We start from the raw sequence: 13056 nt of genomic DNA, 5'->3' as shown, positions 1-13056 counted from the left end.
TAATGTGGTATAATTGTCGCAGAGTAATCTGTAAAAACCTATTCTTTAAAATATTTTTTCTTACTAAAGTGACACACTTAAAAAAACAGTTGCAACTTGTGATAGCGTTAGGTGGGGCCTACAGTGACTGCTAGATACACTTCCTCTTCCATGTTGGTTAAAAAAAAAAACGTCCACCTCCACTCTACAAGAGGAAGGTCTTTTTTTAGAGCACAACGGCAGCAAGCTCAGAGCTGCATGCTAACCATCTGTCAGTGTGTGTACGCGCTGCAGTGCAGTGTTCCTGCCCCTCAACATTTATCTGTGTATTGCAGTGCGACCTTAAGGGCAGGTGATGTGTGATTGGTGACGGTAGGGTCTGGCTCCTGTGGTGATAGTGTAGAAATGGAAGAAGATCAAGTGCCTAACAAAGATTCCCCTCAAGCCACGGGTGAGTAAAGAATGAGATTTCTTGAGTTAATTTTGAGGAAATGTTGCCTTCATATATAAGCTATGTTACCCATCAGGCTTGTTGGTATGTTAAAGCTGTTTTGGTTCATTTAAAAAAAATGACTTCACTAGTAAGGTTTGTTTTTTATATGTATGTTTGCTAATTGGAAATGTGCTGACATTGCTGAAGTGGCATTATGCTTGTGGGTGTATGCTTAATGTGCCTGGTTCTGCCTTTGTAAATGCTGTGTGTCATCCTCCTAGTCAAAGGAGGATAGCTGAACTTCCTGAACTCTTAATCCGTTGACACGTTTTTGTTCGTTTTTTTCTGTGTGACTTCTGTAATTTTATTTAACAAGACATGGCTTTCTTGTATCTTTGCCCACAATAGAATATGAACTATAGATATCACTGAGATTGGTGTGACAGTTAAGTAGATTTCTTTGCAATATGTTTGTTAGTTCATAGGAACATTTCACATGTGACTTCAATTCACAAACAAAAACAATCCATAGTTTTTTATTTGACACTAAAACTCTGTGTTTTAGTTTTGATGAAACATTTATACTTCCTCTCAATTCTCCCTCCTATACTGAAACACTGCTGGTGTGAAAAACAAAGGCTGTTTTTATAGGACGTGACACAAATTGGTAACAGGATGTGGTTAACCAAAATGTAGATGTCTCTGAGAGGCTTTTTCTCATTTTTTGCATCTGTTGTAAATCAACAGTTTTTAACGGTCTGGTGTGCCCGAAAGTGAACCATCAGTTTACTAGTGGGAGTGAATTAGACTGAGACTTTGTCATCAAGATGAACCGTGTTGTTCCTCATTATATTTTGGTTTACATTTAGACCAAGTTCTCAGAAATATAAAGGAAATGCTATTAGCCATGACTTCAGAGGAACTAAATTAGATTTTTTATCTATCCATTCATTATAATTATATCTCTATGATCTTGTTAGCACAGTCATTATACTAATGCTTGTTTAGCTGATGCCTCTGTGGTAATGAGTAGTGCATAGGTAAACTATGTATGTTTCAATGAACACATCTGCAAAATGTCAAGAGAGAAGCAGGTCTGAGCAACATGGCTTATTCATCATTCATACCTACAAAGTTATGTTTTTGTTTTTGAGGCATTATAATACAAAGAAAACTTAATTTCTAAAAAAACATAAAGCTTATTTATTTACAAAGCACAAAAGGCTCTGGTTTGTAATGAAGTGGTTCACTCTACTTTTTATAAAAAGAGAATGTTTATTTTGTGTTGAAATGGTATCTACATGTTTGTATGGTCTGTGTTTGGTGGTTAGATCACATTTTGAGATCTCAAATCTACAATGTTGTTCTTAAATAAATAGATGTTACTTACACGATCTTTCCATTTCTTATTCCAGATGTGAAGAAAGTGCAACGTAAATCTGAAACCAAGCGATACAGTGAGATCTTCAGAGACTTTGATAATCTTGAGTTATCTTTAATTTCTTGGTAAGTATTTCACATTTACAAATCACACAGTGTAGCCACGTCTTGTCCCGTTCACCTCTGGGCTTGCTCAGAGTAATCTGATTACTGTGATGGGGGAAAAACTGTAAGTGAGACTTCATTCAATCAGGCTGTAAGCATGGCTGGTCAGAGTATACCAAACATGATCAAACTATTCAGATAGAGTTGTCAACTCAAAGCCATAATCCAACAATTTTAAACTCAGCCAGCTAGGCATGATCTTTCACCACAGATTGTTTCATGCAATGGGACCACATTTTTTAAATCTATGTAAGGCATTTGTGTGTGATACTGATCAACAACATGTGCAGTTAGTGTGTTTCCTACATCTGTCGTCAACGTGGAAACATAGCTTCAGGTAATGTTTTTGTAATATGTTCCCCAACAAACCCTATGACTTTTTAGGTATTGTTATTTACATTTTTCTGTGTTTCCCTCCCAATCAATTATTTCACTTTTCAGTTCCGAGGAAGATCTGGTAGACATAGACTCACAGTCCATTTCAGAGTCCATCTCGACAGAAGGCGCAGATCCCACAGAGCAGCATGATGTCTCTGTAAGGAATCAATACCTAGCTTAATACTGATGTCTGTTACTTATATTGTGATTTATTTTTTTAAAGCACTTACATATCATTTAATTAGCTTATTCCTCACATATTACATTGTGTGTGGAGGATTAGTGAGTCAAACTCTGTTTTAAAACAGGCTACTTTTTGTCCACAGGTATGTGCTGAGGCAAATGAACTGGATGAAAACCAACCAGGTATGATTTATGTCAAAGAGAGGAAAAGGACAGTGTGTGTATGTGTATGTGTATGTGTGTTTGTGCTCTGCTGTTTGAGTCAGTTGCTTGTAATTAGCAGTGAGTTGTAATTGCCCTGTTGTAACAAGATTAGGATAAAGGTCCAGGATTAAAGCACGAGACAGCTGCTGTCAGTTTTGGCCTCAGACACAAGCGGGAAATAGAGGGGTCTACTGAAAAAGGAAGTGTCAGTGTTAAGCACGCTATTAAGGTAAATATAGTGTAGAAATAGTAAAGGACTAGACTGTCTTTGCCAAGTATTCCAACTCAGTTTGATTTTAAGGTCACAGTCCACAGTAAAAGATTAGGAATTACAGGTTGGATAGCATTACAAAAACCACAGTGGTAGTAATAATGTATAAAAGGCTCAACAAACTCTTTTTATTTCCACTGTAGATGCATCATCAATGTCCTCTTTTAGCTTTATGTCCAAATCCACTTCTGTTAAACGCAGCCATTGTTGCTGTATCCGGTTAAAAGTCATTCCTTATATCACACTGCAGAGAGACCAGTTAATTTGTATATGTGTAATCAAGTCTCACTAAGCACATCACTAGAGCATGCTCTTTGGCGATCTGGTTTCATGTTATTCCATTGGTTGGGATTGGAAACCTACCAACTCCTCAACCCCCCCCCCCCCCCCTTTACTCAGACAGTCACACACCATGAGGAGGTAAACCTCACTGATGCTCCTCTAAAGCCTGTCACTTCACAATCTGGACCTGACAAGGATAATCCCCAATCCGAGCGCAGGGGGAGGAACCCATGTGGCGGCACAGAATTTTTTCGGAGGCTCATTTCTGAAAGTGCTCAGAGCTCTTCCTGAAACAAAACACAGAGAGGAAGGCTACCAGAGGTCAACCCTGGCACACAATCTTGCCGCAAAGTCCTAATTTTTCTTGAACTGCCTGTTTTTTTTGTTTCGATTTTGCTTGAAGACAAAATATCACCCTGCTTGGATTTGTATACCACTGACTGGATGAGGTGTCTGATTGAAAAGAAAAAAAAACAGACCAGAACAAATATCTGCATCTCTGAGTGAGGAAGTGAGGGGAGAAGTTGTTGCACTCTCTATGGCTTTGCGTGCATGCTCAGTTAAAAACAAAGCTGCTTCTTGGAACTGAACTGTGGATCCTTCAAAGTTCAATCTCTTGAACTTCATCTGTTGCTCTAACTCTTGCTTACAGAAGAAAATAAGGATATGTTCTAATAGATGTTGACATTTTGTTGCAAATGTTGTGAAAGTGTAGCACAGACATTAAGAGGAAAGAAGAAAGTGACGTGGGGAGTGCTTGAGAGAACACATGCTTGTCACAAATGCCCAGTTTTGGTGTGAGTCAGAGGAAGAAGCAGAGTGGTTGTCATTAACCGCCCTGCCTGCCTGACCACAGAAGAGCTGTGACAGGAGGGGGACTGATACTGCACACCGGCACTGGACTTGTCTATCATAAGTGAACAGGTATAAGAGGGAGGGGCCAGGCAGAGAGAGGAAGGGAGGAGAGGAGGGAAGTTATTTCTCTAAAGCTCTTTCTCTCTGGTCCATAGAACAACCCTCTCTCAGGTCACTTCTCCATATGTGCCTACTCAAAGACTCATACACCCACTGTGCGTACTGTTCTGAAACCTGTTGAAACCACAGGACTTTTATTCTGAGGAGCTGATCTAACAAATGCAGTCATTGTTTCCTGTGTGGGGTTTGTGACGACCATTTTTTTTAAAGTGACATTTTTGATAAAAGTCCAGTTGGGGGGATTTCTCTCTAGAGTATAGAGATGATTTTTTTAAGCTGAAGGCTGTTTGAGGAGCAGAACAAATGTTGTGTGTGACCTAATGGACAGTGTGTGATCGCTGGGTCCAGCTCCGAGTGTGTGGAGCCAGCAGTGATGGTGATGTACTCCCTCTCAGTCCAGGAAGCGGACCTGGCTCTCTGTCGATGTGACGATGGAGTAGAGACGGCAATGCAGTACACCAAAATGTGGTGCCGCTACGCAAAAGACCTCCTGTCCTGGATGGAGAAAAGAATCAGCTTGGGTAAGCCGGAAAACTGTTGTGTAAAATGCAAATTATTGTCAAAACATGGTAGTGGTTCTATCAATGCAGCTGTGCTTACAATGCTAATGCATTTGAATATAAACTGAACACAGAAAAATATGAGTTGTGACTTGTAAAATGCAAATGTGTCTCAACATGAGATAATCCACTGCATGGAAAAACTGCTATTTATCAGTTTTTATGTGTGGACTTTTCAAATGACACATTTAAACTTGTTGTTGTTTACCTAATTTAAACTGTTGTCCCAGAAACATAGCAACAAGACGCCCACATATTCCTAGAACAGTCAGAAAGTGTAACAGTAGTCAGCACAGCAGGCTTCAGTTGTCCATGGATGAAGAGCCAATACTTTAGGTTAGGGTTGTATGGAAAACACCATGTTGACTTGTAACTTGTCATGACATGGTGTCTGAGGGTGGTGCAGTCACCTCAGGGAACCACAAACTGTACACACGGAGAGAAAGGATTAGAGAGCAGATTAACAGGGCAGAGCAGGGTAATAAAGGAGACGGGCGCCTTTGAAATAAATAGGCAAACAGATGTGTCTGTTTGTGCTGGTATCAACACACAAAAATGCTGTTTAAAAAAAGTTATCTTCTTGAAATGTATTTTTGGTTTAATTGATATGGACAGATACAGTATACAGGACAATTGTACTGTGTTTATTGCTATTAGCAGATGCTAGTTTGCAATATCTGTCCCTACAAGTACTTTTGTGTAACTCAGGCATTAGAACTGAGAGGTAAGTAGTCGATTAAACAGATCTGCATGAAGCAAAACACTACATTTAAAAAAACTAGACACTGTTGCAGGTTTGTTGCTGAATTAACCAGGATTTGATATTTCTCTTAAAAGTGATGAAGTTTGGAACAAACAAAAAGGGACGGGTTGAAGATTCGATTCATTTTTTCAGTAAAAGTCAGGTTAATCTGAAGGAAAATCAAGGCGAAAAACAAAAATCAATATTGTGGTTCCCGTCAACCGACCAACTCTGTTTATCTTTTCTCAATGTACACTATCTTGTCGTGTATAAATATATTGATTTTGTTGACAGAACAAGAATTTGCCAAAAATGTAATGAAGACAGCTGAAGGAGCAAAAGCCAATGTTGGACAGCAGGTAGGCTACAGCTTGTGTTTTTATTTATTTATTGTGTACCAAGAACATGTTTAAGTGGTTATCACAAGTGTCACTGTGTAATGTGAGTTGTTTAATGGGACATTTTACCTCTCTTAGCAATGTTTACTATATAAATTAAGTCTGAAGTTTTTTTTGCCATTGTAGGAAATGATGCCTCTGCAGCATATCTACACAATGGCGCTCGACCAAGACATCAAGAACAGTTTGTCTTCTAGAAAGACGTCAGAACTGCAACAAAACCGCTGTCACCAAGTATGGAAGCCCACACACACATACAAAAAGTTTGAGTTTTAGTATAAATCTTCTGTGACTTTTTGAGGCGGGTATGTAACTATGACTTTCTGTTTGATCCAATATCTCTCTCCCATAGGCATTGGCTGCCAAGAAGAATGAGATTGATAAATGGCGCCGGGAATTTAAGGAGCAGTGGGCAAGAGAACAAAGAAGGATGGTAAGTGAATTAGGAATATCTTGAGTGTGGCTGACGTTGAGCTCAGTTTATTACACTGTCAAAACTAATTTAGCTTAAATATATCACACTCCTACCGACTGGATGCCTGAGCAAGACTCTGAAGCATTTCCTTGTTGATGTATGCTTAACACATGTTGACTGCACATGTCTTGCACATTAGCAACAAACTCACCGGCTTTGTTTTTCTTCTGTGTGTCTGCTTGCATGTTGGTTTTTCAGAGCGAATCCGTGTCAGCTTTAAAAAAGGCTCAACAGCAATACTTCCAGCGCTGTGATGAGCTATTAAAGGCTAAAGCTATCACTGCCAAAGCCTTGGACGACATAGCTGGAATGAAAACACTGGACAAGAGGCGGAAGTCCAAGGATGACGCCCAGGCTAAAGTGAATGTCCCCTTAATGCACTCTACATTGTAGTTCTAGTACAGAACAATTACTGTGTGTTATTATTCTTCTGTGTGTTTATAATGACACACATGAAGAAATGTGCAGCTCTCAGGTCTTCTCTTTTTCTCCCCTAGGTGGTGGAGTCAGAGCTGCTGTACAAACAGTGTGTTAGTGATACCAAAATCCACCAGGATGAGTTAGTGAAGGCCAAAGAGAGAATTATTTCCCACATTCGCAAGCTCATCTTTCAAGGAGACACTGTGCTAAAGGAGGTTGGTATGAAACTCTGAATCTGTCTTTCTGGCAGCCTGCTTCCTCTTCACTGCAGCAGTCTCTGACCAAACTTCCTCAAACATGGTTGTGGTATAAATTAAGGACATGTTGAAATAATTGTGTATTTATTTTAATCACAGAGGGAATCTCCTTTCATGAATGCTTTTTAACTACATTATAATTTAAAGCAGCATAAGCTAAAGGATGTAATCAGAATACCTTTATTAATTATGTACCACTCACTGTACCACCAGTGTTTCAGAAGGGAAGTGACAATGCATAAAACACCTCCCCTTTGTATAAAATCACACATATTTAAATATTTGCTATTAGTTGGTTGTAAACCATATATAAATAGTACATATGTTAAATAAATGAATATACTAAATTACTTAAGCAGTGCTTAGTGGTCTGCAACACTTTGCCTCAATATGAGATCATTTAAAGGAAATACTCTTGCAGAATTTTGACAGTCATGTCATGTTTTACAACATTTCCGTAATCTTTACTACATTTAAAACATTTCTGATAAATCAGCACAGTAAAATCACTGCTTTGCCTCCCCACTATTTCTCCTCTCTGCATCAGGCCACAGTCAACATGTTTTACTACCAGCGACAGCACTCAGAGACGGTTCCCCTCGGCTATCAGAACCTGGAGCTGACATGCAGATCCCTGGAGCCTGGAGAGCCCTACCTGCTCTACATCCTCAGCAAGCGCCGCCCCGAACAACCTCCTCAAACCTTTACCTTCCAGGACTATGTACCACAGTGCAAAGGGTTTGTAAACTGACCGATGTCTCTGATGTAACTTTGGCTGTGATGTTAACTGTGGATATCATGAGAGCGTGTAGGTCTTTTATGTACCGTAATCTTAATGTTTCGGGACAGAAATGTAACTTAATATTAAGAGAATAACTTTTTATAATGTTTTAGAAGAAGCACTTCAAATCTAAAATGGAAAGTTAATTCATTTTAAGTGTGTTATAAGTTGAAAATAGCTTACATTTTGTATGCACTTCAACTAACTCATTAAAAATATTGTCACCACCTTTTTGTTTGATAGGAACAAGCGAAAAACCAGTAACCCTCTCAGCTTTCTGCCGGACTCATCACCTGTGACAGATGATAGCCCTTTCAGACAACACAGCGATGGCAGTAAGGACTTCTCATTTATACACTGTAATGAGATACGTTTTGCACTTTAATAATAACATTATTGTTCTCTTGTGTGTTTTGGTGCAAAAGGGAGAACAGGGTACAGTGACAGTGAGAGTTTTGGAGGCAGTTTAGAATCCCTGTCCAGCCCTGGTAAGTCTGCATTTTTTTCAGTAACTTTTCTATCACGTGTATATGAAAACATTTCGAGATAAACATGTTTTCTTTCTCCTCTACTGTGTCCCTTCTCTTCTGCAATATATAATTGAAGCGCACACTAATAGGAGGCTGCCCAAAACAGCATCCACTTTGACAGTGTCGTCAGACGACATGGACGAACGAGATGTTGCCTCTGAGTCAGGTTTGTTATTGCCATTGTACGCCTCCAAAACCCAACATGGGAATTACACTGCATGATTGTGTCCTTTACCTCTCCCTTCAGAATACATTGACAGTCAGCCAGTCAAAGTGCGAACGCTGTCACGAGCTGCACTGACGCACCGACTGAGGAAGATGAAGAGCAAGATGGTCAAATGCAAGCATTGTGAAAACTACATTGTTGTCAATGGAGTCGAATGTGAGGAGGTAAGAAATAGGGGAGATGGACAGTGATGGGGAGTATTGAGAAGAACAGCAAGAAATGAATGGTGCTGAAACTGGTTGATAATGTCCTGTACCTGTCTTCAGTGTGGTCTGGCTATGCACAGAAAGTGTATGGAGGTGTGTCAGTTGGAGTGTGAGAACAGGAAGGGGACCGTGTTCGGGGTGGACCTCTCTCTGATGTGTCAGGACGAGCCGGATAAGGTCCCCTTTGTGGTGCGACTCTGCACAACTGAGATTGAGAATCGGGCCCTCTCAGTCCAGGTACTATTCATATCTCATTCACCCAAATGTATTATAGAGACATCAAGTTAGTTGTGGTTTCCTAACAGTTTTTTACCTCTCTTCTTTTTTTTCCAGGGGGTGTATCGTGTGAGTGGGTCCAAGCCTCGCATCCTGAAGCTTTGTCAAGCCTTTGAGTTTCAAAAGGATCAGGTGGACCTTTCTGACCTTTCACCACATGACATTACCTCGATCCTTAAGCACTTCTTCAAGGAGGTACACGAGTCATTGCCAAATCACTTCACTGACTGAATAAGGCTGATTAAAAGTCCTCCCAAGACCAAGCAATTTATATTTGCCTTTGTGGGCTATGACACTAGGGACTCATTTCAAACACCATGCATGCAGTAAAGAATATTAGTGATTGACTTTATGAATATATATATTTTTTGTTCTTCAGGAGGTTTTAATGATTTATTTATAAAAGTAATAACTGTATTACATTAATATTTAAGAACTGTGTGTTGATTTTAACCCTTTTAAAATACACATTTGAACCAATACCTTCAATATCACAATTCTTAGGAGTGAATTTGAATTACATAAATTAAACGTGCTGTACTGTATTGTACTTTTCTCGGGGAAAAAATTCTTCATGCCAACTACAAGGGACATTTTATAATACATCACATTTCTGAGAAGCAAGTTATGTTTCTTAATTCCCAATTACTTTTTTTTTTTTTTTTTTAAACCTTTCTCTTCCTGACTCTCTCCCAGCTCCCAGATCCCTTGCTAACCTTTGACCTTTACCATCATTTCATCACGGTGGGAAGGACCATTCAGCACCTCAGTGAAAGGGAGCCGGCACCAGACACTAACGAGACAATGGACATCATTTACAACCTGCAAAAGCTGCTAGAGAAACTCCATCCATATTGCTACACCACCTTACAGCACCTGATGTCTCACCTCCAAAGGTAAGCATGCAGCATCTGGTTACCTTTTAGCCGACCCTCCTAGTAGAATGAATTTTCATGGGTTTTAAATGTGTGTGCTTTCTGGTTTCGCAGAGTTTCAGAGAACTACGAGAACAAGATGTCCCCCAGCAATTTGGGGATAGTGTTTGGGCCAACACTATTACGCCCTCTAGTGTCTACGGAAATGTCAATTAATGCCCTGCTGGAGACTAGTTACCAGTCTGTCCTTATTGAGTTCCTCATCACACATCGTGACAAGGTTTTTGGCCTTCAGCGGAGACACAGTATGCCCCCTCCTCCAGCTCCCACTGCACCTCTTCCAGACACCCCTCCCAGAGCTTCCTGTGCCCTGGATGGGGACATTTGTGCCGGCTCTGAACATGAAACCTCCACCAGAGAGCGGCCACACTCACTGGAAGTAAGTCTCAAAAACATTTAGCTCAAACAAAGAGTTAGTGATGTTTTCAAGTGATGGATTTGTACAGGACACAATCTCCTTTTTTTCAAAGCATTTCACTGCTGCTTCTGGTAAAAAAGGATCCATGGCAGTTGATTGGGAAAGGGTAGAGTGAGTTTGTTGCTGAGCTACTTGTTTAGCTGTTGTTTTAATAGTCTTAATCAGCACCTGGCACCTTTATCAGGATTAACACGCAGGGCAGCTGCTGTTTTTTCTTACTGCTTTCTAGTCGCTGACCTGCACCGCCTTCTGTCAAGCTATACTGTGTGGACCTCTCACTGCTATGGTTTATAAACCAACAATGGTTTACCCAACTGTAGTAAGTTACAGTGGTTGTACCAGATGGCTTAGAGACACAACGTAACAGTATCTGTCGTAGAATTGGTTTAAATAACCTGCAAATAAAATGCGGCAGAATCATCCAGTAGTAATTAATGACATAGTTCTGCAGTATGTCAGATCTGGACGTGGTCTGTAAACACTTGCACCACTCAACTTGTGTCATCCCAACAGAGTCGAACAATCAAGAGGCAGTCAAGTGAGGGTTATATATCTGACAAGTCTTCATCCAATGAGGCAGTGGACCAGCTCAGCCCTGAAGCCAATGAGAAAGCAGGTAGGCGGGACGTAGTGATAGAGCAGTTCCTCCTGACTAGAATAGATGTATATAGTTGATGTCATGTCGTTTATAGATGCCTAGGTCTTAGTTGTTGGTATAATTGGTAAGAGATTGTGATGCTATGTTGTACCTTTGCTGCTTGAGGACATTGTTTAATTAATCCTTTAGGAGATCTTGTAGGTATTACTCATACAGCCCCCGATTCTTTTACTTTATTCCTCACAGACCGATGGTTTGTTCTAGTTTACGGTTACTCAGTAATCCCTATGCACCAAATACAGTGGAAGCAGAGAGTTTCCAGGGTAAACAGTTTCAATATTTCTTAGCGCTTTACACATTTCCTCAAGTTATTTATAGAAACAGATTTTCTTCCTTTTTCCTGCTACCCATCTAGTTGAATGTATCTAGAAACTTGGTGAGTCGCATTGCGTCTAATCTTTTCTTGCTTGCTTTAGTCTTTCTGTAGTTCTGAGGTGCTTCTTTCTTTGTGGCAAAAAAAAGCAGTTTTGAGTTTTGGGACACATATTTATCAACCTCAAATCCAGAACACACCTAGTTGTAAACACTTCATACAGTATATAGATCCAGTCTGCTCTGTTGACTTTCCATACAGACTCTGTATGAATGTTTTAAGGTAAGGTTGAAATGTCTGGAAAACAATATGCAGGGAAAGCCAAGTTTTCTGTACTCAATAACCTGTGTTTATTATATCACTTTTCTGAATCACATCTTGGTTTTCCTCTTCTGCTTTAGTCATGGCTATGAGAGGGGCATCAAGCGACTCTCAGGGTGAGCCTGTGAGGGAACCGGATTCTGTTTTGGTTACCCAGCCACACTATTGCTTCACCAGGCAGCCTGTGAAATATTACCGTCATCATAACCCAGGAACCAGACTCCCCCACCCGAGCCGGGCAGCCAGACAGCCTGCAGCCTCAGAGAGGGGCTGTACAGGAAGTGCTGACAGCAGCCGCAGCTCCTCTCCAGAGCCACGGACACAGAGACTTTCCCAAAATGTAGACACCCCCCAGCCACAACAGTCCACCTTTGCAGCAGAGAATAAAGTGGACGTCCCTCTGAGCCCCCGCAAGGTTGTGCAGTACATGCTGGGACTTGACTCAATATTAACCGAAACATCAGTCAGCACAGGACATGAGTCTTCTCAGGCGGTGGCATCTGGGTGTCAGGGTGCTCAGAACAAAAATATGTCCTGTAACAGACAGGGTACTGGACAGAGGCCGGCTCTGTGTCAGTCACCAAAGACATTTCCTGTTGAAATGAACTTTACCTCACCGGCACAGAAGATCCTGTCTGGCCTGAAACTGAGGCGCAGTCTCTCAGGGAAGGACGAGCAGCTCTTTGTCTGAGGAGCTAAAGACATATCCAGACTGTTCACTGGAAAGGATTCAAAAACACTTGAGGACATATAACCATTAGTCACCATAAAGTTAAATGTGTTGAACTCACATTTGAGTCACTCTTAGAGGGAACACAGTTGAAAGGTGAAGACCTAATGTTTCCTTGGATACAAATGCCTTTTATTTCCTTGATTTGATGTTGATATGGAGACCATCCAGCTGTCTTCTACACAGACCAGACAAAATAGGTTCACTTATGTATCAGTTTTATTCAAAATATGTAGTTTCTTTGAATGTTGCAGGTTAGGAGATGCAAACTAGGTATCAAGTTTTTCCCTGAACATACTATAATCAGCGAAATTCAATTGCCATCAAGAGTTGTATTTTTAAGGTAATTTTGTTACATGTTTGTTGTGCTTTATACATTTTGTATAGATCATTGGTGTCATGTGAAGACATTTCAACTCTGATGTTAAGTTTCATGCACCCTTCTTGTTCTGACACAAGGGGGCGGTCTTCTCCCAGTGTGTGGAGAAAACATGCCAGACACAATAGCAGAAGGGCAATAAATCAGTTATTTCTAATTACATGTTTTGAAATGTCACTTT

The 13056-nt window shown here is 40.4% G+C and overlaps 1 protein-coding gene across 1 annotated transcript; it reads left to right on the top strand.

Moving 5' to 3' along the window:
* Positions 1 to 221: 221 nt before the first annotated feature.
* gmip (GEM interacting protein) lies at positions 222 to 13037 on the top strand. Its single transcript, XM_034088539.2, has 21 exons — positions 222 to 430; positions 1828 to 1918; positions 2399 to 2492; positions 2662 to 2701; positions 4646 to 4771; positions 5847 to 5911; positions 6077 to 6184; positions 6303 to 6383; positions 6624 to 6785; positions 6923 to 7060; positions 7650 to 7840; positions 8127 to 8218; positions 8309 to 8371; positions 8490 to 8579; positions 8661 to 8803; positions 8906 to 9082; positions 9179 to 9316; positions 9818 to 10017; positions 10111 to 10435; positions 10988 to 11090; positions 11847 to 13037. Exons 1-21 carry the CDS (start codon positions 385 to 387, stop codon positions 12455 to 12457), a joined length of 3084 nt encoding a protein of 1027 aa, XP_033944430.1. The 5' UTR covers positions 222 to 384; the 3' UTR covers positions 12458 to 13037.
* Positions 13038 to 13056: the final 19 nt, after the last annotated feature.

The sequence above is a fragment of the Pseudochaenichthys georgianus genome, chromosome 8, assembly GCF_902827115.2.
Source record: "Pseudochaenichthys georgianus chromosome 8, fPseGeo1.2, whole genome shotgun sequence".
NCBI classification, from domain to species: domain Eukaryota; kingdom Metazoa; phylum Chordata; class Actinopteri; order Perciformes; family Channichthyidae; genus Pseudochaenichthys; species Pseudochaenichthys georgianus.
The sequence above is the reverse complement of the archived record's forward strand: the minus strand, read 5'-3'. Positions and strand labels throughout refer to the sequence as shown.

Coding starts and splice junctions, on each gene's coding strand:
- gmip (XM_034088539.2), top strand. CDS start 385: ATGGAAGAAGATCAAGTGCCTAACAAAGATTCCCCTCAAGCCACGG. Junction 5,912..6,076: donor AAGCCAATGTTGGACAGCAG/GTAGGCTACAGC, acceptor TTGCCATTGTAG/GAAATGATGCCTCTGCAGCA. Junction 6,384..6,623: donor CAAGAGAACAAAGAAGGATG/GTAAGTGAATTA, acceptor TTGGTTTTTCAG/AGCGAATCCGTGTCAGCTTT.